At 40.0% G+C, this 25,716-nt stretch overlaps 1 protein-coding gene across 5 annotated transcripts in view; it reads left to right on the forward strand.

Moving 5' to 3' along the window:
* The first annotated feature begins 591 nt into the window (after positions 1-591).
* The window catches only part of WDFY2 (WD repeat and FYVE domain containing 2), a 197,072-nt gene continuing 171,947 nt past the window's right edge, over positions 592-25,716 (forward strand). For 4 of the 5 annotated variants that reach the window (XR_002479204.2, XR_010341648.1, XR_010341649.1 and 1 more), the window contains exon 1: positions 814-954. Coding sequence is in view for 1 of the 5 variants with exons in the window: in XM_021674546.2 (XP_021530221.1) it covers positions 818-954 (137 nt within the window). In the remaining 4 variants the exon portion in view is untranslated. Of the gene's footprint in view, positions 955-25,716 lie in introns of all 5 variants that reach the window. The other variant, XM_021674546.2, reaches the window with a different exon arrangement.

Here is a 25,716-nt window from a genome sequence, read left to right on the forward strand (position 1 = left end):
CAAGAAACTACGACTCCCAGGAGGCCACTGGGTGCCATCCGGCAGCCTGGGCCTGGTGCATGTTGGGAGCAGTAAGCGGCCTCCCGCCGAGCTTCATTGTTAAGACTGCTAGGCCATGTAGCCCGCGCGCATGCCCAGTGACGTCCCAACTAGTGGGGTTTCTTTCCTTCCTGCAGACCTCTTCTCTTTCCGGTCTTGCTGAGGCGCTCTTTTCCCCGCCCCACCGCCGTCCCCTTTTCAAGGAATTTCGAAGGGGCGTGGCCTCTGGCAAGCGCGTTCACGGGAGGCTAAAGAGGGAGGGGACTAAACGTTGGGTGTGAAAAGCGGAGAGACGACCGCGGGGAAAGGAAAGCGCATGCGTCCTAGTGGTGCTGCAGGGCCCGGGGAGTCGCGGAGGGGAGGGGGCGGGAAATGGGCTTGAGAGACAGACGCACGCGCGTTGGGACACCGGAGCCCCGCCTTCTGCTCCAGGTTTCCTCCTCCTCCACCGTCCCGGAAGTGGAGCCGCCCGTGCGCCCACCAGCGCCCACCCCCTGCGGCAGGCCCCGCCCACACAGGCTCCGCCTCCCGGCTCTCCGCCCCCCTCCTCTGGTAGTGGCACCGGCTTGCAATCCCGGTCGTGGCGGTTTTGGTGCCTGAAGCAGGGAGCGCGGAGCCGTTCCCGAGAGAGGCTACCAGGCTATGCTCGCCGGTTTCCGGCGTTCCGCTCCGGCCAGCCAGAGTCTCTGTCTCAACCTGTATCAGTGCCCTAGCAGTCTCCTCAGCCCAGCCCCGCGGCGCGGTTGGCGGCGGAGCCCCAGGCGCGCCCCTTCCTCCGATGGCGGCGGAGATCCAGCCCAAGCCTCTGACCCGCAAGCCGATCCTGATGCAGCGGGTCGAGGGGTCCCAGGAGGTGGTGAACATGGCCGTGATCGTGCCCAAGGAGGAGGGCGTCATCAGCGTCTCGGAGGACAGGTACGGACTGCTGCCCCTCGGCCGCGAGGAGGGGCGGGACGGGCCGACCGCGCCTGAGCCCGCGTAAGGGGCTGTGCCTCCACGTCGGCGCGAGTATAGACTTGTTCCCCCAAGTTTTATTGTAATACGCATCCTGGCGGTGCCGGTGTCCAGCTGCGCGCCGTCTCTGCTATGTGGCTCCGGGAAGCGGAGCCGGGACGGCGGCGTGCGCTCCGGCTTCACCCGGTGCTGAGTGGCGCCTGCGGGAGCCGGGTGGCCCTCGGGCTAACGGTGCGCCCGAGGGACTTTGGTCCATCCCTGAGGACTGGAGGGAAAGAGGGAGGAGCCGCCCGGCCCTGCAGGTGTGTGCTTGGGGAAAGATGCTCTGAGCCGCCTCTGCAAGATTACCAAGGGGTTTGGGGTACTCTCTGGTACAGCTCCCGGGGTTTCAAACGGAGAAACTAAATGCCACTCCCTTCTCCCAGACAGTCCCACCGAATTCAGATAGCCCAGACATCTTAGACTGAATTCAATGAATATTATAAGTTGCACCAAGAGTAAGTTTAGGCTTCTGCGTGGTGCCTTCTCTCCTTTTCCCTCCTCATCTCTTGGAGCTCAAGGAGAAGCGCATAGAACTTGCAACGGATCACTGCTGGAAATAGCTTTTGAGTTTCTTCCCTTTGCCCGTTTCCTTTCTTTTTGCTGAATTTTGCTTAGTTTGCAGAAGTGGAACTAGTTGTTCTGCCTTCAGATATTCTCCCTGTTTTTGCGTTTTTTCTTTAACTTAATGTCCTTTAACATACAGAAAAAAGGCGGATGAAGCGAATTTCTAGAGGAATGTTGTTTGAATATAGTATTATGATAATTTATCTGAAATTGTTTCTTTGCTAAAATCTATTTTAAAAAAAACACGGTAGAGGTACGTAACACAGGGGTTTTACGGTACGTAGGTTTTCTTAATATAAGTTCAAAGCATGCAGTGGTAAAGTATCCTTCCTTGGTGGCATTCAAAATTGAGAGGCTAAGCAACAAAGTGCTCATTGCTGTCTTTATAGTCATTTCAGCACTTTGCATAGTGTGTGGCCTCAAAAATTTTGCTTGCTAGGTTTGTTCATGCCTTAGGTTCTTCCGTATAACCAGGATGAGTGTATTAATGACATGTTCTTGTCTACATCATGCTCGATACAAATGGCGCCTGATTAATTTCCTATGCAGATCCAATGGAAAATATTGTAAACATACACCAGTGGCAAGAATTCTGCAATGAACAGAAGAAATTTCTGGCTAAAATGGAATACATAGATGTAGGATCCTTTTGAAATTCACGGAGAAGCCTTATGAGAAAGTTTGATTTTTTCCATAGAGGCAAAATTTTATTAAAAAGACTGCTTCTGGACCTAGAAATTTTTTATCACAGTATTGTTTTTATGGAATATATTCCATAAAATATATTGAAGGAATATATTGGTAGATGTTACTTTCCCAGTCTGTAACTACTGGAGATGGAACGAATTTCTAACTGCTGTGGAAAATTCATGAGTAAGTTCATGGAATCAAGAGAAGGAGAAAGGTAGTTAAACCTAAGCGCCTTTAATTTTAATTTAATTTTATTTTATTTTTGAGACGGAATCTTGCTCTGTCGCTCAGGCTGGAGCGCAGTGGAGTGATCTTGACTCACTGCAACCTCTGCCTCCCAGGTTCAAGTGATTTTCCTGTCTCAGACTCCGAAACACCTGGGACTACAGGCACGTGCCACGATGCCCCGTTAATTTTTTTGTATTTTTAGTTGAGATGGGGTTTCATCATGTTAGCCAGGATAGTCTCTATCTCCTGACCTCGTGATCCGCCCACCTCGGCCTCCCCAAGTACTGGGATTACAGGCATGAGCCTAGTCAAGTAGAGTAGTGAGAAAGGGGAAAGAGTGGAACAGGAGTTCAATCTGTAACTGACTGTGAACAATTGAGAAAATAAAATTACCTTCAGACCAGCCTAAGCTCCTTTAATATTACGGTGTTATTATAGTACTGAAATTTCTGATTTCCATTTTACCGCATTTACCTTGAAGGAAACAAGCTTTACTGAGGTATATTTTTAAGTGTTTGGAGGTGCTGAAGTAGCGTATATGAATAAAACTGAAGAATCAATTTCATTTGATTATAGGATGAAAGAAATACAATGTTTAGCCATATCTTAGCCTAATTTTCACTTTTCTAGTTTACAGTGTAAATAACAGAAATTATTTTGTCATGGAGTTACTGTTAAATAAGACTCACCCATAAGTCCAGGATTATTATTAATATGATTTTTTAATTCAGGTTGACAAGTCTGTGCTTCTTTGGGCCGTATACTCAAACATGAAAATACCTTTTTATTTAGAGCTCAGTTTTGGTTATGGCTTTCATTAAAATAATCTGTATTCTTGCTTTCCAAAATACAGTGTTAATGTCACTTGATATAATGCTAAATATATGAAAATGGAATATTGATTTTCATCACAACCTACAAAGCCATTACAATTCACTGCTTTGGCTAGAAACTAGTAATCTTCATTCCTGAACTCTAAGTTAAAGCCACAAGTAATGTCCCATACCTGAATGGCAGTGTTTCATAAATTCTTATGAAACCCTGGTTTCTCTTTTTGACCTTTGACTTCTTCATTGTCTTTATGTGTGCCTTTGAAAACACTTAACATTTTCCATTTTTTTTTTTTGAGATGGGTTCTCGCTCTGTTGCTTGGACTGGAGTGCAGGAGCGTGATTTCTGCTCACTGCAACCTCTGCCTGCCAGGTTCAAGCAATTCTCCTGCCTCAGCCTCCCCAATAGCTGGGACTACAGGTGCGTGCCACCATGCCGGGCTAATTTTTTTGTGTTTTTGGTAGAGATGAGGTTTCACCGTATGGTCCAGGCTGGTCTCAAACTCCCGACACCCACTCACCTCGGCCTCCCAAAGTGCTGGGATTACAGGCATGAGCCACCGTGCCTGGCCAACATTTTCCATTTTAAACAGTGTTATACATTATATACTTCATGTCCATTTTATTTTCTCTTCTGTGAGTTCCCTATGGAGCTTTGTGTGTCTTATTCATTGTATCATCCTTAGGGCCTAACATAGTACCTGGCATGCAGTAGGTCCTCAATACACATTTGTTATATCAGTAACTGATCTGTTTTTTTTTTTTTTTTTTTTTTTTTTTGCTGTTCCTAAAAGCACAGCATCTTAACTACTGTAGGCATTTAGTTGATATTTGTTGAATGAATTATATTATTACCTATGAAAGCCTTATGTGGAGGAATATACACTTGTAGAAAAAGTACTGGACTAGGTGGACTTTAGAGTGTTTCAAAAGTCCATGAATTGCTTCATTTATTCTATCAACAAAGGTTTGAGTACTTCTTGTGTTCCAGTCACATGTGTACATGGTAATGATGAAAATGATAAGGTCTTTTCAGCATGCTCACAATTTAGTGGAGGAATTTTAGAAGAATATTGCATAATAAAAACAAAACTATTACTTCCAAGATTTAGTATTGGAAAGAGAATTTGCAGATGGAGAAGAATGGCTGGATTCCACAATCCGTATTGTCCCCTAAATTTTACCTCCCTTGGGAGGAGTCTTTCACTGAAACTGCCCTCAGTAGTGGGCTGATAATAATCAAATCTTCAAGCCAAAGAACAGATAAAAACGCTTGCCTTCAAATTCCTTTCAGCAGATTTCAAACAGCCCAGAACTTTACTCAGTGGAGGAAATATAAAGGAATAGAAGAAATATAAAAACAATCTGATTTACAAGTAAAAATTTCTGGTGCTACCATAATACAGAGCCTGTTTCAGGAATTCCCCAGCCTTGTCTGAATCTATCTTTGCTTTGGTTGTAGTTAGGTTATATACCGAAAGGCCATACCAAACTTTGATACTTTGGATTCCTCATTTCCCAGCTTCCCTTTGGACTGTCTTTTCTGAGTGAATGCCATTTTAGCATTCCCTAGCTTCCTTTCAGATATCTCCGCTCTGTTTTGGTCAAGACTTATGTTTAGTCTGCAGCTTGGCAGGGGCTCCTGTGTTTAGTGGCTGCTTCTTCAAGTGATGAAAGCCAGGAGAGACCTCTCTCCAGGTGAGACCCAGTCCCATGCAGACGTTTATATCTTCATCAGTTCTTTATAAGCATATCTTAACACAAGTCAATAATATTAGCATTCATACAGAGACTTTCGGTAACTAGATAGTTTCTATTAGGCAGTTATAGGAAATCATTCCCTCCCTAGGAGTCAACAATAGGTACAAACATTGTCCTCTGCGGTTGCCAACACATCTCTTGCTTGTGGTGGTTAGAAAAGACCAACAGTTTCTTCTCCAGATGGGTCTTGTGGGGTGAGTAGGAGTTCTTGTGAAAAAGCCTTTCTTATATAGGAAAGGGCATTTTAGATAGAGGAGGGAAGAAAACTCCCATTCATTAAGAAGCATTAGAATGTCCCAATTAAGGTAGACAATGGAGCCAGGTGGCTTGTGTTCAGAACTCAGCATTCAGTGTCCTCACATTTTGAGGAATCTGGAAATTAGTGTCTCCAGGAGGAGTGACTATGATAGCAAAAATTACTGAACCCTTTGGGTGAAAGATTTCAGGGTTCTTTTTCTGGATAAAAAGGCCTATGTTTGGTGGTAGGGTGCGGAGAAGGAAGCTTTGGGGAGAGAACTATAGGGAAGGAAGGTACTGGGAAGGGGAGTATGGGGAACGAACTGCCTTTTTATATTCTGACTTTATTCAGGACCAATTTATACAACATAGTTTGCTGTGTTTTGTCTAAGTCCTGAGGGTAGAACACAAGCAATTGGTAAGATATCCCAATATAGGGATATCTGACCCCCAATGCCTAGCACAAAGGAGATATACATCATATGTTCCTTGAATGAATTAAGCAATGACTGGTGATCACCTTTTTGAATTGAAATGGACCTGAGGATGTTATGAGTTTCTGTCAGGAAAGGTATTTAAGTTGAGCCTGAGAAGTTTAGCAGCTTGCTTTAGGCCAGGGTAACCAACAGTACAACATGGGATGGGAGTGGGAATGGGCTAGGAAAAGAGGGTTGGATTTTTTTTTACCTCAAGGGCATTTTTTTTTCCAACTCTAAATTACTATTATTTGAAGTGGCCATGACGACTTGACTATTTCCTGAAAAAAATATGTTAACATTTTATTTCATCTTATGAATCCTCATAGTATTGGTTCATTTACCATTAATTCTTTTTATTGTGAAATCACACTATCTCAGTTCTCTGCGTCAACCATTAGTTTGACTGATAATTAGACCTTGGCACAGTTCAGTTGAGCTCCTGATAGAGTTTTTATGTACCATGTATTTTATAACATTTGTACAACTTTTTTAAAGAAATACAAATCAAAGTTTTACAGTGCCTAGTACGGCTCTGAAAGTTAAGGACTTCTCAGAATGGTGGAATGAGGTCTCTGAAGTCAGCAAAATTAGAACCCATTTAAACTAATTTTTGAGTATGTGAAGTCTCTAATAGCATAAAATTAATACACTTTCAACTACACACTTGAGACTCATCACTTGGTGGTAATAATTGCTGATTTCAAGGTCCCAAAGAAGGAACTTGTCCTGTATGATTGTGGAAAATTAGACCTTTACTCTGAATTCAAAATATGAAGCACTTTTTATGCCAGCAAATCTTTTTGGTAACAGGCTGCCTCTGTATCTCTAAAGGTCAGAAACAGAACTGACTTTTTAAAGAAAGATCACTATGGGAAAGCTTATTTGAGGAGGCTTACTAGAGGAGGATTAGCTTCAAGTGATCCCAAAGCTCCTTACGGTTCTGAATTTCCTATTTTTATGTTATTAAACCAGAGTATGTCCAGGACTCACAGATCTTAATCAGTATATATTCACTCAGATATTGCAACACTGTGGGAAAGTTAGGGTGGCAATTCAGACACTCTTAAAGTGAGTGATTTTTAAATTATGAAATCCTGACTAGTGGTCTTACACTTCAAGTGTTACTACTAAACTTACTTTGACAAAGAAATATAGGTAAAAATCATAGGATTTAAGTAGCCAGAAGAAACTTTAGAGAGATGGCCTTTTCCAAACAAACAAAATCAAAACTTTAGAAAAGGAACTGTGACTTTTTCCTTGCACAGCATCTTTCTCTGGCTGTCTGTTTTCATTGCATTTGGCTTTGAGAAAGCATGGAGAATCATCTTGATGTCATTAAAAATGACAGTTTGGGGGAAATTAAACCACTTTGTGGCATTTAGAAATCAATAAATAGATTGTGATTTAAGACTACGCAGGTGATGATTTGTTGATATCTGTAACACTAAACTAAATTATGTACAGTATATACTTCTCTGAGAAGAGAATGACCACCATACCAAGCTTTTCTTCTCAACTACTGTCAGAATAGAAAGAATTCAAAAAGAGCACACTCCTTTATTTTTATATGAGTAGGTTTCCCAAGGAGAGTGTTAAAATTAACGTAAAAATTCCCTAACACACAAAAAAAACTCCATTTGTGCAACTTCAGCAAGCCGTCTTTGTTTGTTTGTTTGTTTGAAGGACAGGGGGCCTCTTCATCCAAATGTTTTATTTAGTCCTTAGTAAAAATTAATTCAGAAGTGTAAGAAATTAACCAATAAGACCCAAAAAGAAAAGGAAAGGTCATCTACTTGTCTCTTGGCAGGGAGTGCTGCTTTATGCTCTTCTATGCTTTTAATTTAAGGATTCTCGGAAAAGAACTGGGAGTGGGAGTCTGGTCTCAGCAGTCCTCTGCATTGACCTTGGCATTTCCTGGGGCATTTCGTCACTCTAAGTCTCAGTTTGTCTGTCTGGCAAAGGAGGGAGTTAGATTTCCTAGCTATGACTTTGGTGCTATGATGTGCTCACATAGATAAGTGTAGTCTCTGCAACCATATCTTCCTAAAGTCTGAAGTGGAGGAAAGCAGGCATTAGGGAAAAAGCAGCATGCTTGTGTGAAACTGTCAGCACCTCATGGTGCAATTGTAAAACAATGCTTTCTGGAGTCTTTGGATGACAGCAGTTATTTATTCCTGGATGAAATATTAAGAAGTATTTGTTTTGTGTTAGTGCCTAACACCCAGTTGAACTGGATTCACTACAGTCCTACTTCTAGATGAGTCCTTTAGTTTCAGTTTATCTCTGGGTGGTTCCCTAGCACCTGGGTTATCTAGAGTAATGCTTTGGAAACTTTTTTTGACCACAAATCATAGTAAAAAATATAGTTAGTCTTGCTATGCGAGACGGAGATACTCTCTCACACATATACACACATATAACAGAAACAAAGGTTTTTTGAAATGGTATCCTCTTAATGTGACATACACACCATTTTCTGTTCTGTTGCAGCCCTTATAAGATCTTAGTTGTGACCCTTTCGATTAATTTCATGACCCACTAAAGGATTGTGAACAACACTTTGAAATACTATAGAGCTTTAGAGGAATTGGTAACGTTTTGTGTCTTCTTTTTCTTCCTTTATGTAGTTTTGGTTTTCTAGAAGATGGAAATGTAATTCAACTTGGCGAACTAAACACCACCAGCCTACCCCACCCCTATCCTGGCCTGATTTTCTGAACTTCCCACTGACATTAAAGAATTGACCCAGTCTGACTGGAAGCCTTCAAGCAAGAGATAACTATTCTAAACCCTTATAGCCCAGAGTCAGAGAGGGTTCAGAAAAAAGTAGGAATGCAGCAAATTTAACATTTGCTATTGTTTGAGTGACTGCATTTTGGCTTCCTGTCATATGTTATTATTGAGTTAGGACTCAGAAATGATGCCTCTCATCTAAATTATGAATGTCGCCAGGTGGGGTGGCTCACACCTGTGATTCCACCTGGCACTTTGGGAGGCTGAGGCGGGTGGATCACCTGGGGTCAGAAGTTTGAGACTAGCCTGGCCAACATGGCGAAACCCTGTCTCTACTGAAAATGCAAAAATTAGTTGGGTGTGATGGTAGGAGCCTGTAATCCCAGCTACTTGGGAGTATGAGGCAGGAGAATCGCTTGAACCCAGGAGAGGGAGGTTGTAGTGAGCCAAGATTGCATCACTTCATCACTTCATCACTTCCAGCCTGGGTGACAGAGTGAGACTCCATCTCAAAAAAATAAATAAATAAAAATAAAGTAAATAAAATAAAAATAAATAAGTAGATAATGAATGTCAGTTGCTGACCTCTGCGTTTTTCTTTTTAGCTGGGCAGATTTACTTATAATACACAGCTATTTAGAGATTTTATGTATTTTCTATTGGTTATTAAATTATTCTCTCTTCTCCGATTCTTTTTTTTTTTTCTAATGAGAGAAAGAAAGAAAGAGAAAGAAAAAGGGGGAGAGAGAACAGGATTCTTGCTCTATTGCCCAGGCTGGAATGCAATCTAAAAATAGGTATTAAAAACCTCTTTTATGCCGATAATTGTGCTTAACAACGGAGACAGGAAGGAATAAGGGAAGAAAATAACAAACAAACAGCCAACCAGTATTTCATTTAAGTCTGTGAAATGCTATGCAAATGCTGAAGAGTGATTTACTTCCAATTATGTAGTCGCTTTCAAAATAGATGTAATACGATACTGAGAAAAATGTATGTTCTGTGGACCTGGGGTGGAGAGTTCTATAAATATTCACTAAGTTTACTTATTCCAGATCTAAGTTCAAATCATAGATGTCCCTATTAATTTTCTATGTCATTGATCTGTCGAATATTAGCAATGTGGTGTCAAAATCTCCCGCTATTATTGTCGGGAGTCCAGGTCTCTTTATAAGTCATCAAGAACTTGTCTTATGTATCTGGGTGCTCCTGTATTGGGTGCATATATATTTATAATCATCAACTCCTGTTGTTGCATTGATCCTTTTACCGTTATGTAATGTCCTTCTTTGTTTCTTTTAGTCTTTGTTACTATTAAAGTCTATTTTGTGAGAGATGAAAGTTACAACTCCTGTTTTGTTTTTTTTTTTTTGCTCTCGATTTAATTGGTGAATCTTCCTCCATCTCTTTGTTTTGGGTCTTTGTATGTCGTTGCTTGTGAAATAGATCTGGACACAGCCTACTGATGGGTTTTTGACTTTTTATTCAATTTACCTGTCTGTGTCTTTGATTGGGGCATTTAATCCATTTAAATTTAGAATTAGTATTAATGTTTGTGAGTTCAATATTGTCATTTAATGCTAGCTGGCTATTTTGCCCATTAGTTGATGTAGATTCTTCATTATGGAAATACTCTTTACCTTTTGGTAAGTTTTTGGGATGACTGATACTGGTTGTTCCTTTCTGTTTGTAGTGCTTCTTTCAGAAGCTCTTGTAAAGCAGGCCTGGTGGTGACGAAATCTCTGAGTGCTTGCTTGTTCGTGAAAAATTTTCTTTTTCCTTTGTTTATGAAGCTTAGTTTGGTGGGATATGAGATTCTGGGTTAAAAATTCTTTTCTTTGAGGATATTGAATATTGACCCCCACTCTCTTCTAGTTTGTAGGGTTTCTGGTGAGAGGTCTGCTGTGAGTCTGATAGGCTTCCCTTTATGGGTAACGTGACCTTTCTCTCTAGCTACCCTTAGACTTTTCTCCTTCATTTCAACCCTAGTGAATCTAGCGATTATGTGTCTTGGGGTTGCTCTTCTTGAGGAATATCTTTGTGGTGTTCTCTGGATTAGCTGGAGTTGAGTATTGTCCTGCCTTACTAGATTAGGAAAGTTTTCCTGAATAATATCCTGAAGAATATTTTCCAACTTGGATTCATTCTCTTCATGACATTCAAGTATACCTATCAATCGTAAATTAGGTCTTTTCACATAGTCCCATATTTCTTGGAGATTTTGCTCATTCCTTTTTACTCTTTCTTTTCTAATCTTGTCTTCTCGTTTCATTTCATTAAGTTGGTCTTCGACCTCTGATATCCTTTCTTCTGCTTGATCAATTTGACTGTTGAAACCTGTGCATATGTTGCGAAGTTCTCGTATTGTGTTCTTCAGTTCCATTAATTCACTTATATTCCTCTCTATTTCGTCAAACCTTTCAAGGTTCTTAGTTTCCTTACATTGGGCCAGAACATGTTCTTTTAGCTCACTAAAGTTCCTTATTATCCACTTTCTGAAGCCTAAATCTGTTAATGGAATGCACTCGTTCTCCATCAGGCCTTGTTCTCTTGTTGATGAGGAACTGTGATCCCCTGTAGAAGGAGAGGCATTCTGCTCTTGGGTATTCTCAGCCTTTTTACACTGATTTCTTCCCATCATTGTGAGTTCATCTACCTGTTGTCTTTGTAATTGCCTACTTTCAAATTAGGTCTCTGAGTGGATGTCCAACTTGTTGATTCCCAGTGCCGAAATCTGAGCAACTCACTGCGCTGGCCAAAACAGTGGCGTTAAAATTCGTGGCGCTTTTCCGTCCGGGAATCTCCGGTCTGGCTTCCTTCTTGAGTCCCTTCTTCAATCAGGTAAATGGGTGACTCTGCCTTCCCGGATCTCCAAACGTCGACCAAAAGGGGACCCAGTCCGGTTCACTCTGCACCAAGAACCGCCACGCCAGGGCGCCGGCAAAACCACCACGCCAGCCACAAGAGTCACCCTGGCAACCCGTGGGGCTCCTCCGCTGGGAATCTTCCGGTCCGTGTGTAACAGAAATTCGTTTGAAAGTATAGCGTCCTCTCGTTCTGTGCGCTTTCTCTGGGAGCTACAATCCCGAGCTGCTAGTTGATCAGCCATCTTGGATATCTCTCTCTCTTCTCCGATTTTTAAGGATCAACTTAAAATTTAAATAATCATTATAATAATCGTTCTGAAGTATGTTTACATTTTAAATAAAGATAATATAGGCCAGGCATGGTGGTTCACATCTATACTCTCAGCACTTTGGGAGGCCGAGGTGGGAGGACTACTTGAGGCCAGGAGTTTAAGACCAGCCTGTGCAACATAGCAAGACCCTGTCACTACAACAAATACATAAATAAAAGATAATAACCACAATAAAGAATTACTGCTCATAACCCGTTAGCACAATGACTGTTAGTATTTCATATGTTTCCTTCTAGCAGTTTTTCTAATGCAGTTTTCAAAAATATGATTGTAATCATACACTTTTATATTCTTGCTCTCATTTAAAATTTTGCCATCACCTACCTAGATTTTAACCATTATTTCAAGTGGCTTTATATTTTTGCTTTCCTTCAGTATTCACTCATATTTATTTAATGATTATACTGTATATATTTGGCCCCTCATCTCCCATATTATGAGCAAGGCATATCCTGTTCTCAAGGTACTGGTAATCTAGTGACTACATCATAATTTATCTTTTCCCTATTGTTTATTTACATTATTTTCAGTTTTATAAATGTTATGACGAACATTGTTACACATATAGGTGTCCCCTTGTATCCCCCTGCCCCTAGGTTTTAGATTATTTTTTAGAAAAGATTGTAAGAAGATTGCCATATTATTTTCCAAAAGGTTTATGCCACTTTAAAATGCTTACAGTTATGTATGCATATGAGAATATTAGTTTTGCCATACCTGACCAGCCATGGATATTATTGTTTTAATTTTTTTTTAATAATGTGCTTGATAAATGGTGGCACTTTATTGATGTTTATATATTTTTGGCTGACTAGTGAATATTTTTCTGTTTGTTTATTTCTAGTTATTTTTCCTTTTGTGAATTGTCTGTTTCTGTCTTTTGTCCGTTTCTCCACTGAAGTCTCTTGGTTCTTCTTAACAATTTTGCGTACATATATTCTATAGATATAGTAAGAATATTAACCCCATGCTTGTTATATATCCAGATGTAGCTTACATTTTGTTGTTGTTTGCCTTTTCATTTTTTTACATAGAAAACATTTAAATTTAGCTATAAAATTTATTTATTTATTTAAAAAATGTATAAATAAGAGACAGGGTCTCACTGCATTGGCCTGGCTGCACTGCAGTGGCCATTCAGAGACACAATCCCACTACTGATCAGCAAGGGAGTTTTAATATGCTCTGTTTCCAACTTGGAACAGTTTACCCCTCCTTAGGCAACCTGGTGGTCCCCTGCTCACATGAGGTCACTATATTGGTGCCTGACTTAGGGCGGACACCTGATTAGCATAGTGAACTATAGCCCAAAACTTTTGGGCTCAAGTGAACTTCCTGCCTCAGCTTGCTGAATAACTGGGACCACAGATATGTGCCACCACACACCTTTTTTTAATAATTGGAATTTCTGTCACTCCTAATTTTTGAAAGTAACACTTTTCCCAGAGAGCCACTGATACTCATTTTTCTTTCATCTTAGTTACATAATTTGATGGAAAAATAACTTTTTGATTTGTTTGAAATGTATTTCATTAGGTGGCATAAATTGGGAAGTGTAAATGGATTTTCCTAAAACTTGCTGGTAGTTATTTCAATATTACTTATTGAGTGGTCCTTATATTTTCTTTTGTATTTATTTGTGAAACTACTTTTATCACAAAATTAAGTTTTCATAATCAGCAGAGCCTACTGTGGCCTCTTTGCCTCTTTTAATGTCAGTTCTACACTTTTAATTATTGTAGCTAATGAGTTTTTCTTGACTGCTTGCCATTATGTGTCTGCAATGATAACCCTAATCTCTCTGGCCAGGTCTTCTGGCTAATGGGAAAGGAATCAGATATTGGCTCTTTCTGAAGCCTTAGGATTTTACAGTCTCAGTTTCCATGTCTGCAAATTGGGAATAATTAACTCTTCCTAGTGGTGTTGGAAGATTTACATGAGATGATCTTCCTGCAGCACCTGCAGCACTTGGAGCATAGATGGTACTCAGTTAAAATTTGTTTTATTTTTTGTTTGTAACACCAGTACACCTCTAAGCAAGTAAGCTTTTTCTGTTACCATGGTTCTATTAGGCTATTTTTTTTTTTTTTTTTTTTGAGATGGAGTCTTGCTTTTGTCGCCAAGGCTGGAGTGCAGTGGCGTGATCTCAGCTCACTGCAGCCTCCACCTCCCGGGTTCAAGCAATTCTCCTGCCTCAGTCTCCTGAGTAGCTGGGATTACAGATGCACGCCACATGCTGGGCTAATTTTTGTAATTTTATTAGAGACGGGGTTTCGCCATGTTGGCCAGGCTGGTCTCGAACTCCTGACCTTATGATTCAGTGGCCTCAGCCTCCCAAAGTGTTGGGATTACAGGGCCCGTTAGGTTATTTTAAGACTCACTTTGGATATACAGAGTTTGGGCTGTTGAACTTTTTGTTTGTTTCTGTAGAGTTCTGAGCCCCTTTTTTCTTCTTTAATATGTAACGGTGAAGTTAACTCTGTCATTTTTATATTGCCATTTCCCAAATTTGCCCTGTGACAGCCAGTGGTGAAGAGAAGTATGTGGTGGGTGGGTGCTATGTTCTTCTTTGCAGGCTTCTCTCTCTTTCTTCATTTGCTATCTTGCCCTGAAATGGTGTGTCCCTTGTCCCCACTGGTATCCTGAACAGCAGAGATTGTGTCTTCATGGCTTCTATAAGGAATAAATTTAAGGAAGGATAAAGGTTTAACTAAATTGTTCTCAATTGGAAGCTTAGGCATTATAAACTAGCAACTAGCAGACTGAAGTCCACCCTTGGACAGATTTTGAGTGGTCCACACACAGTGTTTTTAGAAGTTTTGAATTTGTCGGCAAGGTTTAAACATATGGACTTCATATAAACATCCAGATTGCCAGCTTCTCTTGACACATGGGAAGACGGAGCTGTGCCAAGCCACGAAATTATCTCCTGCGGACCCCTTGCTCCTGCTCTGCCTGCTGGAGCGAAGGCCCTCTGAGCTGGCCATGAGAGGTGAAGGTGTGCTGCCATGGTTGCCTGCTGGTGGGAAAGCAGCACACAAGACCCAGAGAGTCTCCCTCTAAAATCTGAAACGCTTCCCCTTTTTTGGAGTAAGTAGTTAGAGCTTTTTTGATATTTAGAAGAAGAAAAAGAAAAAAGGAAATCAAAAGATACCCAGAAAGCTCATGTTTCTAAGAACTTAGGTGTGAGTCAAGGGAGGAAGCATATACATAAAAAATTAAGACACACCTTTTATAACAGATGCTAATATGCCCAGTAAATATATAAATAAAGGTGGATATTGGTAAATTAAGGATGGCGTTTACCCTTCCTGAGTCCCTCTCTGGAGGTATTTTTTTGGGGCCCGGGACTGGTGTCAGAGAAGCCTGGGTTTGACTCTTTGCTCTGCCACTTCATATTTAAATACATTTAAATTCTAATTTCAGAAAAGTTTAAATTACATTGTTGCTTTTTATTTTGTGCATCTGGATTAATATTTTCCTGGAGTCAGTTTCCATGCCGTGCTGTTAGAATATAAGTAACCTGTTTTAGTGTTCATTGAGGGAGGAAGACTGTTGGAATGGCTAATTTATTTCATTATATTTTGATTTGGGGGATATTTTTGAATTTATGTTTGAATGGTTTAGTTAATTCTCTTTACATGTCAAAGCTTAGATTGTTAAACAGTTTTGAAGGATGAATAATTTTTATATAGAATATAAAATTAAATTAAGGAGATTAATCTGCATGCATAGTTAGATGAATTGGCATGCTGTTTGAATGAATTAAATTGGTTTGGAATTTGGTTGCAGTGTGACTTTTCTGACTTTTCTTATTAAGCTTCCATTTGGGAAATTTCTGTCATATCAGATATGCAAAATATAAATCTTTGATTTTAATGTGGATAGGACAGGGTAAAGTTTGAGAAAGTAAAGTTCACTCAATCTGAAAAGGTTCTGTCAACTTAAAATAATGAGATTCAAAAAATATGATTTAAATATGGTTTGTCTGAGTGCAAAGCTTGAGGATGGTCACCCAGAAACACTGACTCCAAGTGAATGGGGTCAGTGTTCCAAAGTGAAGTTAAGGTTTCACTTCCATAGGTAGAGATAGAGAAGTTCCAGCAGGATTACATTGTTCATATAAGACCAGAACATACACCACAGCAATTTGATTGGTTACAGATGATTGCTACATTCCAGGGAAGATTCCTTAGTCCCTGAGAAGGGACAAGAATCTCGGGGGGTCTTATCTCTGGTGCCGCTTGACCTTTCAATTACGTACAGGAAAAAAGGCAGAAGTTGCAACTGTATACCACGTGACTTGGGCTGCGTAGCCACATTCCTCTCAAGGCTCAGAGTAAGTTAAAGTTCCAACAGCTTTAAGTTTGAATTATTTTAAGTTTGAACAATTTAATTTCACAGTTCAGTGTAGTATAGGGAAAAGAAGCGGTCCAGAAAAGTACTCTTGAGGTTCTGGGGGCATGTGTGTGTTTGTCTACACGTAGATCATATTTCTTCAGGATGTGGTCCTCCTCCCACCTCACTTTAATTTTTTGTTTTCTTTTTAAGAATGTTCCACCCATACTCTTTAATAATTTCTTATTATTGAATTAGTGGAAGTATAGATCAATATCAGTATTGGACCCAGAGGAACTGTATACTATATACCAAGTCGCTGCTTTATTGATAAGTGAATGAAAGGTTGAGTTCTTGAGATTACTGTGTTTTCTTGAGATTACTGTGTTGAGATTTTCAGTGGTCATAGACACTTTTCTAAGGGTCTTTGGCTATAATTGAAGTTCTTATAGTTTGGACATAAGAATGATGTCCTTACTACTAAATAATTACTGGGAAACTTCATTCTTAAGCTTGAAGGACTGAACTTCAGCTTGGAAGCTTTTGAAGCAATGAACTGTTTCGCATTACACAAATATGTTTGTCCTTTGAAGGATGCTGCTGTAGTCACTATTTTTAGGACCCAGCATTGCTTATTTCTGTTTTTTCAAAACTTTTGCTTAAAAAGTTGATCTGTCTGTTGCTTTTGTTGCCTAATAGTCCATGCTTATATGTGTGGAAAAGTGAGGCTAATGATGGTGACAAATCCTGGATGGATTTGCAGAGAGAATGGGATCAAAATGGCAGAAACATTTAGTTATTTGAAATGGAATTTAGCTAGGAGATTGCAACAATTTAAAATTAAATAATCATAGGAAAAAAGAAGTAAGGTTTTGAAAAAGTTACTTATTTGGTAGTTTGTTTCCCTTGAAGAAATTCTGAATATTTGAATGAAAAACAGCAGGTAAAAATAGATAGTAGCATTTACGTTTACAAAATAACCTTGGTTTTTAGTTGATGGTACATGTATATGTAAAATTCAGAAAGTTATGATGAGAAAAGTCTCCCTCCCACTCACTGGTTTTTAGATTTTGTGAAAGGAAAACTGATAGGATTTGCACAAGCTCTAACATATATGTCCTGATATGGATTGCAGTGGGCATCTCTGCTTCAGCTGTGTTAAACTTTTCACTTATAAAACTGCTTTGTGGGGGCCAGGCGCAGTGGCTCACACCTGTAATCCCAGCACTCTGGGAGGCTGAGGTAGGTGGATCACCTGAGGTCAGGAGTTCAAGACCAGCCTGGCCAACATGGCAAAACCCTGTCTCTACTAAAAATACAAAAATTAGCCAGGCATGGTGGTGGGCACCTGTAATCCCAGCGACTAGGAGGCTGAGGTGGGAGAATTTCCGGAACCCGGGAGGTCAAGGTTGCAGTGAGCTGAGATCATGCCACTGCACTCTAGCCTGAGGGACAGAGCGCGACTCTGTCTCAAAAAAATAAAATAAAGAAAAAATAAAAATAAAAATAAATAAGACTGCTTTGGGGAATCTGGTCAGGGTAGCAGGGATGCTAAGACTGCTACCTTGGACCTTCACTGCCCATGCTGTCCTGAGTGTTACTTTTCTGCTGCTGCCACAGTGGCCCCCTCTCTAAAAAACACAGCCCTCCTAGATCCAGGAGGTGTTGCAGGCAGCAAGGATCTTTCACACAGGGCAGCCAAGTCTTGCCCCTCTACTATCTCTTCCTGAATATGGAGGAAAAATTCTTTTTGGGCTGATCCCTGAGGAATTCCTCATTTCTTTATTCTACAGCCACTGTTATAGGACTGTTTGTGCTTGGAAATGGGTTTATCTTGTATTCTCTATCCAAAGGAATATGTATGGCTATCCTGGAGACCTTCTCTGCTATATCAATAGTAGCGTTACTTGTCTATGTAATTAAAAATGTTCTCCTCTATTGGAGAATTTGCTGATAAACTCAATGAGCAAAAAATTGCCCAATTTGAAGAGATAAAGCAGGCTTTCCTCAAACAAATCCAGCGTGAGATTGATTTGGAGAAGTCATAGCAGGCACTGGTTCAGAAGTGCCATTTACTTTTTTGATGCCCAGAGGAATAACATAGCTATGGCCTTGGAGGCTACTTACTGAGAATAGCTGCATAAAGTATCTAAGGCTATAAAGAATTGTCTGGGCCGGGCGCAGTGGCTCACACCTGTAATCCCAGCACTTTGAGAAGCCGAGGCGGGCAGATCACGAGGTCAAGAGATTGAGACCATCCTGGCCAACATGTGAAACCCTGTCTCTACTAAAAATAGAAAAATTAGCTGGGTGTGGTGGTGCACACCTGTAATCCCAGCTACTTGGGAGGCTGAGGCAGGAGAATTGCTTGAACCCAGGAGGGGGAGGTTACAGTCAGCTGAGATGGCACCACTGCACTCCAGTCTGGGCAACAGAGCGAGACTCCATCTCAAAAAAAAAAAAAAAATTGCCTGGACTATCATATCTCTGTGCAGAATATTATGGGAGACGCACAAAGTGCAGAGCATATCTGCACGGAAAGAAAAGGAGGCATTTGTCAAGCACATTGCTCAGTAAAGCTGCTCACAAAGAAGGCTCAAGCACAGCCAGCTCTGTTAATGTAGCTCTCTCAATTGAGACAGGTGGAAACAGTTGACTGACTAAATGGAAACTATGTAACAACATGTTTTTGTATTGCTGTCTACTGAAGTTACAGTATATGTTTCCTAAAAATAAAAAGTTTGAGTTTCATGTAGTGAGAGAACAAAGTCCGTTGGCCAGTCATATGTTTCTCATCCTTCTTACTCTGGACTTTGAGTTGTTCCAGGATCACTTTTGAACAAGCAGCTTACTTTTATTAAACTTGCTGCCTTAGTAAAGATTATAAGTTATAGTTTAAATTTGTAATTAATTCTGCCATCTTGCAATAAAGTGACAACTGAAACAAGGTTTTCCATGTTGCATAATTTTATGAAGTACTATTCAACTTTTGTCATATGGGTGAAAGTTAAAGATGCCGTTGAACTACTGAAAAAGCAAAAACCAAACTGCTCTTGGGCTTGCAGTGCTTGCATGTGGCCACTTCTCCCTTCCTCATCTCCCGATAGCTGTATTCTCTTAGCACGCTCTTCATGTATTTATTAAAGCACTGCCTCGCATTGAAATTCTTTCTCTTCTGCCCTGTTATCCTTTTCATTGTGTCTCTCAAGACCTCTAGATCAGGCTGAGAACACAGGAGGTAAAATTGAAACAATATAGGTTTGCGTTATATATTAGGTCATACTGAGGGAGGGAGTTTGTAAATCATTTGTCTCCTAATGATACATAACGATGGAGTCCCTTAGGTTTCTTTGATACAGAAACCAGTTCTGGCATTTCCAAGGTAGGAGACTCAAGTATCTTGCAGAATCTAAGGGATGCATTTGGGCCTTAGGAATAGATCTGAAGACTTGAGCACATGGACAACCAGGAAGTCTCTTTTCCCTACTGCTCATCGGTTTTTCTGTATCTGCCTCATTCTTCTCTCTTCCACACACTGGCTTCCTCTGTTTCTTTCTTAGTCCACATGGCAGGACATGGCTGCCAGCTGCTCCTTAATTTTACATTACAGTCTAGGGAAGCAGGGAGAGAGTCAACTCAGGCTCCCAGAGTTGCAGAATTCCTTAGGAAGGAAGCTCATGGTGTGGCCAGGGTCAGCTGATCTTGCTGGAATTATGGCCAGAAGTAGGGTCATGTTGCAGGGATATGGCAATCCCCGATGCAGTCTGTGGATGGAGAGAGGAGGGAAGGGAGGAGGAGCAAGTCTTAGAGATGAAAGATGAACAATCCAGCACATGCGCACTACTGGGCCCTGTGGGCATGCGATGAGCCCATGCCCTTATGGCTTGGCGTATCATTGGTCATTGCTTTAGTAGCAGCAGAATAATGAACACTCGCTGACTCTTGTGTTTCTCCTGACCTCCATTGCTGTTTTCATTGAAGTCTGCTCATATAGCAGGTGACATGTTCAGATAGCCATTTTCTCATTGCTTTATTTGCTGATTTGACATGTGGACTATTTTCTTGTAGTGAATTTAAGATGAAGAATGTGTAGATATTTCACTATGAAGGTGCTGAGCAGAAGCCATTGTTATGTGACAAATTTTAGTACTGGTGAGTAGACCCCATATGATAACCATATTTTCTAAACTCCAAATAAAAACACATGGCTCACCAAAAGATTTTTTTCTTCTGATGGATGAACTTATTAAATTGCATTTTGTGATATATTTAACAAACTAAAATCCAAAAAATAACATGAAACTAGACCACCAAGCACATGTGGGCACCGTATATCCTATATCAGGGAGGAAGTGGGAAAGCCTCAAGTATGTTAATAGTAATTAATACTAGGTTACTCTTCCTGAATATGTACCGTTGGCCAGACACTGGGTTAGTCTATTTTATGTGCCATTTCTTATTTAATCCTAAAAATGATTTTATGAGGCTAGTAGTTTACTGTCATTTTAAACATGTAGATACTGATGCAGCTAGGAAGAGGCAGAGTGGGGAAGGGAGCCCTGATTCATCGGACTCCACATCCCTTCTACTCCACCTCACCATACAATGCCACCTCTCCATGAGGCTCTCTGGAAGAAGATGCAGAGGAGGGATGAGTAGGGAGCTTCTATTTAAATCATAACAGGCTGAACTTGAACTCTTTTTCAGAGGAAAAGCTAGCAAGTCAGCTAGCCAATCAACAAATGACAATACACATTAAATAGAAGAGGGCAGACACCCCTAAGACATTCCTTTTAAACCCTTGAAGTTCCCTTCTTTACTTGCTCTGAGTAGTGGCTTTACACATTTGTAGATATGACTTTTGAGTTATATCAGGAAAAGCTGTGCATTTATTGTTGGAACAGGGTCTTTGAATGAGGAAGTACTTGAGACCTGGGTGGGGCTTTCATTAGTGTGGCCTAACCAAGTACAATTATGCATCACATAACAACATTTCTGTCAACAACAGACTGCATATAAGATATTTGGTCCCATAGATTATAATGGAGCTGAAAAATTCCTATTGCCTAACGACATTACAGCCATCTTAACATTGCACTGCAACTTTTTCTGTGTTTAAATCCATTCAGATACATAAGTACTTACCATTGTGTTACAGTTGCCAGTAGTATTCAGTACAGTAACATGTTGTACAGGTTTGTAGCCTAACAGCAATAGGCCATACTGTATAGCCTAGATGTATAGCAGGCTATGTACCATGTAGGTTTCTATAGATACACTCTATGATGTTTGCACATTGATGGAATAGCAACTGTACTGGTTTATTTTGCTCACATAACAAAACGTGTAGAAATAGGCGCTCTTAATCTCTTTCTTCTCCATTATCCCCAGTATGTGGCTTTCATCCTTGTGGTTGCCCCATGGTTGAAGATGATTCTTTGACCCTCAGCTTCACATCTGCTTATAAATATGTCACAAGACCACCTAGCTGCAAGGGAGGATAAGGGCATTTATTCATTCATTATTTTTAAGCAATTGAGGTTTTTTTTTGTTTTTTTTTTTGCTGAGCACATTGATAATTGAACAAATATGGATATTGGAGAAATAAATCGATTAGAATGCCCTCCCATGAGGCCTTTGGTTAAGGGAAATCCTTTGTACTCATCTGACCAGTGTTCATGCTTTAAGCTTGGGAGTAGCTTTTTCTCCAAATGGGTTCTATCTGCATTTTCTACCCTATAAAAGTGATTATAACTCTTTCTCCTACTCCCAACTCTTCCCCTTCTGCTTGTATTGCAAGATTGCCTTTGCTTCCTGGAACATGTTTCCAGATTGAACTGAATGCTGTAATCTAAATCCTTATATCTGGGGTCTTGTGGTTTCTTGAGTTCATGCATGTAGGCCTGTGACTTTTATCACTGATACAAAGTGCTTTGACCATGGACCACCCTAAAGTTTATTAATTAATACAGCAAATGGAAATGCCAGAAAGATGGCCAATTTTTGACTGCCTTTAGGAAACACCAGGAATCATTCCTTTGTTCTTTTTGTTTAGACACCACATATTGAAATGCTGGAGGAATTCATAAGAGTCCAACCGCTGCATGTTTCCTACTAATGTTTTTATTCCAGAACATCTGTAGCAGAAGTTCCCTTGTGGGGGATTGGGTTACAGGTGTAGTGAGGTAGTAATGGCTGGTGGGGCCTGGAGCATCAGGAGCCCCAGGGTTGTGTACTTCCAGCTGTTAGAAGCACTGGTTAGTTCTTTGGGGTGCTGTAAAAGGGTGAGAGGTACCTCTCTGGGGATACTCATGACTTTTCATGTTTTGTCTACATCAACCTGGCCATACTTTCTCTGTGACATTTTTAGCAAAATATTGAAAAAGTATTTTCTTTACATTATAATGTAAGAAATTTGCCTGCAATTTAAACCATAGACTTTTTCTTTGGCTATTGTCAAGCATTGTCCTGTGGCAAAAAGAGCATGGAAGAAGGAGTTATAAGATCTGAATTAAAACCATTTTTTTCCAGTGTATACTTAATTTTTCTGAGGGCCTCCTTTCTAATTTACAAATGGGAAGAATAATGCTCCCTTCTTGATAGGCTTTTGGTAAGAATTAAGCAAAATAATGGATATGAAAAAAATCTTTGTGAAGCTTTATTATTAGGGGTCACTGACTCATATGGCCTTAGGCACAAGGCAGGTAACATAAATGAGTAAAGTGGCATGCTTTACCTGGGTGTCAGAAATAAGCAAGAGGGAGCAGTGGGGCTTTTGGCACACTGGAGTGTTTGCCTAGTGAAAGAAGGCAGCAACTTCTTGGCACTAGCCAATGTTTGCCATGTGGGAATGTGAACCTAGTGTCTCCAGATCACTGGATTTTCCTGGAAGTGCTAGAAATCAATTTTCACTGGATTTTCCCAGAAGCGCTAGAAATAAATTTTTGTGTGAAATATTTACATTTTTAAAGTTAATGCAAAACATTTTTTTAACTCTACAGGACCAAGCACAGTATTAATGCACACGGAGCCAGCCCTTTGTGCTATGAAGACTAATTTCTTTGGAAAATAATGCATGCCAATTTATAATATTTATTGACAAGGTTTCCATAGAAAAGACATTTCTATTGGGTGGCCTCCCTCATCTTGCCACCTCAGAAATTTCTGCTTTAGATTATCCACTGAAAGGTTATTTCTTGAATGTGTTGAGAGAAACATCTATGGTTCTGCTTCTACCAAACAGAAACTCACAGAAGAGGCCATTTTCATAGGAATCAGACTATGTTTTGATTATTAGTTATGAAACAGGAATGTTCCCAAAAACCTAAGGAAAGGGAAGTTTATTATGAACCTACAGGGTAACTCCTGGAAGCCAAGGACAGAAAGAAGGTCACTAGACATTATGAATGTCAAGGTTTGGGACAGGGAGACTTGATGACTATGTAGGACAGTGCTGTCCATTATGGTAGCCACTTACTACATGTGGCTATTTAAGTTTAAATTTAAATTAATTAAAATTAAATAAAAAATCCTTCAGCGGCACTAGCTGCATTTCATGTGCTCAGAAACCACATGTGGCTAATGGCTACCATACTGAACAGTGCAGATTGTAGAATGTTCATCATCACCGGAAGTTCCATTGGGCATTGTGGATAGAGGGTCGGGGGCATAAAGTGGGAGGTCTAGTTAAAGGTTAAACTATTAATAATAGTGCTGCCTGAGCTGAAGCATTGTTAGGAGGGTACATTGAGAAGGATTTCAGAGTTACTGACTGAGAGGCAGTGTAGTTCAGGGATTAAGAGCAAGGTTTGGGTCAGATGGTCCCTGCTTTACCTTTATTTAGCTGTACCTTTACTTAAAAAGTACTTAAGGCTCAGTTTTCTATACCATAAGTGGGGATTATTGAAGCCTTGGGGATGGATGCAATTTTTCAGGAAAGTAGATAGAATGAAAAGGGAGGAGGGTGAGCAGAGCAATCAAAGAGAATGCTGCGGAAGCTGGCACTGAGGAATGGCCATCAGGGAAGGCCTTGGAAAGAGATGGTTGCTCACTGTGTTTCAAAAGATGAGTGGATTCTGGATCTCTGAGTTGGTCAGTGCCAACATATGGATAGCACATTGGATCAAGAGTGGGCAATGGAGTCAGACCTGGGTTCAATGTCACCACTTTCTAGCTGTGTATATGCAGCAGTTAGCACACAGCACCCCATTACCCAGACCTTTGTTTTCTTAGGTACAAAATGGGAATGGTAATAGAATTTATCTCAAAGGTTGTGATGATTAAGGGATATAATTCATATGAAGTTGTAGTAAGGGGCCTGATAACTGGTAAATACTCAACAGATGTTAGTGTTTGTTATTAGAATCCATCCTTGAAAGGTGAAAGTGCAATAGAGTATCATGGTAGACATGGGTTGTATAAATATGAAGAATTTTAACCAAATATATATTATTAAAACACCCTATCAGAAATTAAGAATATGAAAGAAATAATTTTGGTAAAAATGAAAAGTTTCACTTTACATAATTATTACCTGTGGAACTTATTACCCAGAGCTTTGTAGAGAAATAAGTTTAAGTAAGTTTAGAATTTTGAATTCATTGTTGATAAATCCACAATGGGTGATGAAGGAGAGTGCAAAGGGTATTTGGTGCATCTGAGAGAGCATATTAAGATTCAAGAGCCATTGTAAATGTTCTCCTTGAGGACAAATGGTCACGTGCCTTACAGGGAACGGGGAAGAGGACTTTGCCAGCATTTTATCATGATGAGTTGCTTCCAGGACAATTCCTCTTTCATCGTTACTCTATAGATTTTCCTTCTCTTTCATTCTAACAACAATTGCAGTTAGTCTCTACTCACTTTAAATAAAAAGCACAGAGCAGAGATGGCAAAAGGCAGTATTGGATGGTGAAGAAAGCCAGTAAGATCTATTTGGATTGTATTCCAGCTCTTCCACTTGCCAGCTGTGGGACTTCTCTTAGAGAAATTAAGTCATTTTAGAAATGTGTCATGGTGTTGTGAGGATTAAAGAACAGAAGCTCCTGGCTAATGATAGGATTTTTAGATATTGCAAAAATGCATTAATTTAGTTGGTATCTCTCATTTAAAAATTTTGATTTGATTTTTGGTGAGAATTTTGTCTCCTTCGTCTCAAGTACAGTGTCAGGCATGTTGTAAGCACCTCAGTAACTGTGCATTAGATTAATAATCTAAAAATTTATCCAACTCTGTATATTTGGAGAAGAAATTCCCTAGGCTGTTATTTCTATTGCTTTTTTATCTAAAGTGATATATCCAAGTTATGTGCTTTTATAACTAGGTATTTGGGAAACAAATACTGTAAATGGAGCTATTAGAATAATCAAAAACTTGGATTTTAAAAGCAACAGTGTAGAAAATTTACCTTTCACAATGAAGCTGGCATTGGATCTTTTATTAACAAATATATGTTGTTCATATCAATAGCATATGAACAGGAATGTCACAACATGCCTATACATGCAATTTTATAATAAACATTATTGTATTTAGGATTGTATTGATTAAAAAATTACAAATGTAATAAGTCCTGGAATGCACACTATGTCAATTTTCTGCTTTTTAATATACATATATATTT

Source organism: Aotus nancymaae, unplaced genomic scaffold (genome assembly GCF_030222135.1).
Source record: "Aotus nancymaae isolate 86718 unplaced genomic scaffold, 86718_ANA_hifiasm-v0.15.2.pri h1tg000009l, whole genome shotgun sequence".
NCBI classification, from domain to species: domain Eukaryota; kingdom Metazoa; phylum Chordata; class Mammalia; order Primates; family Aotidae; genus Aotus; species Aotus nancymaae.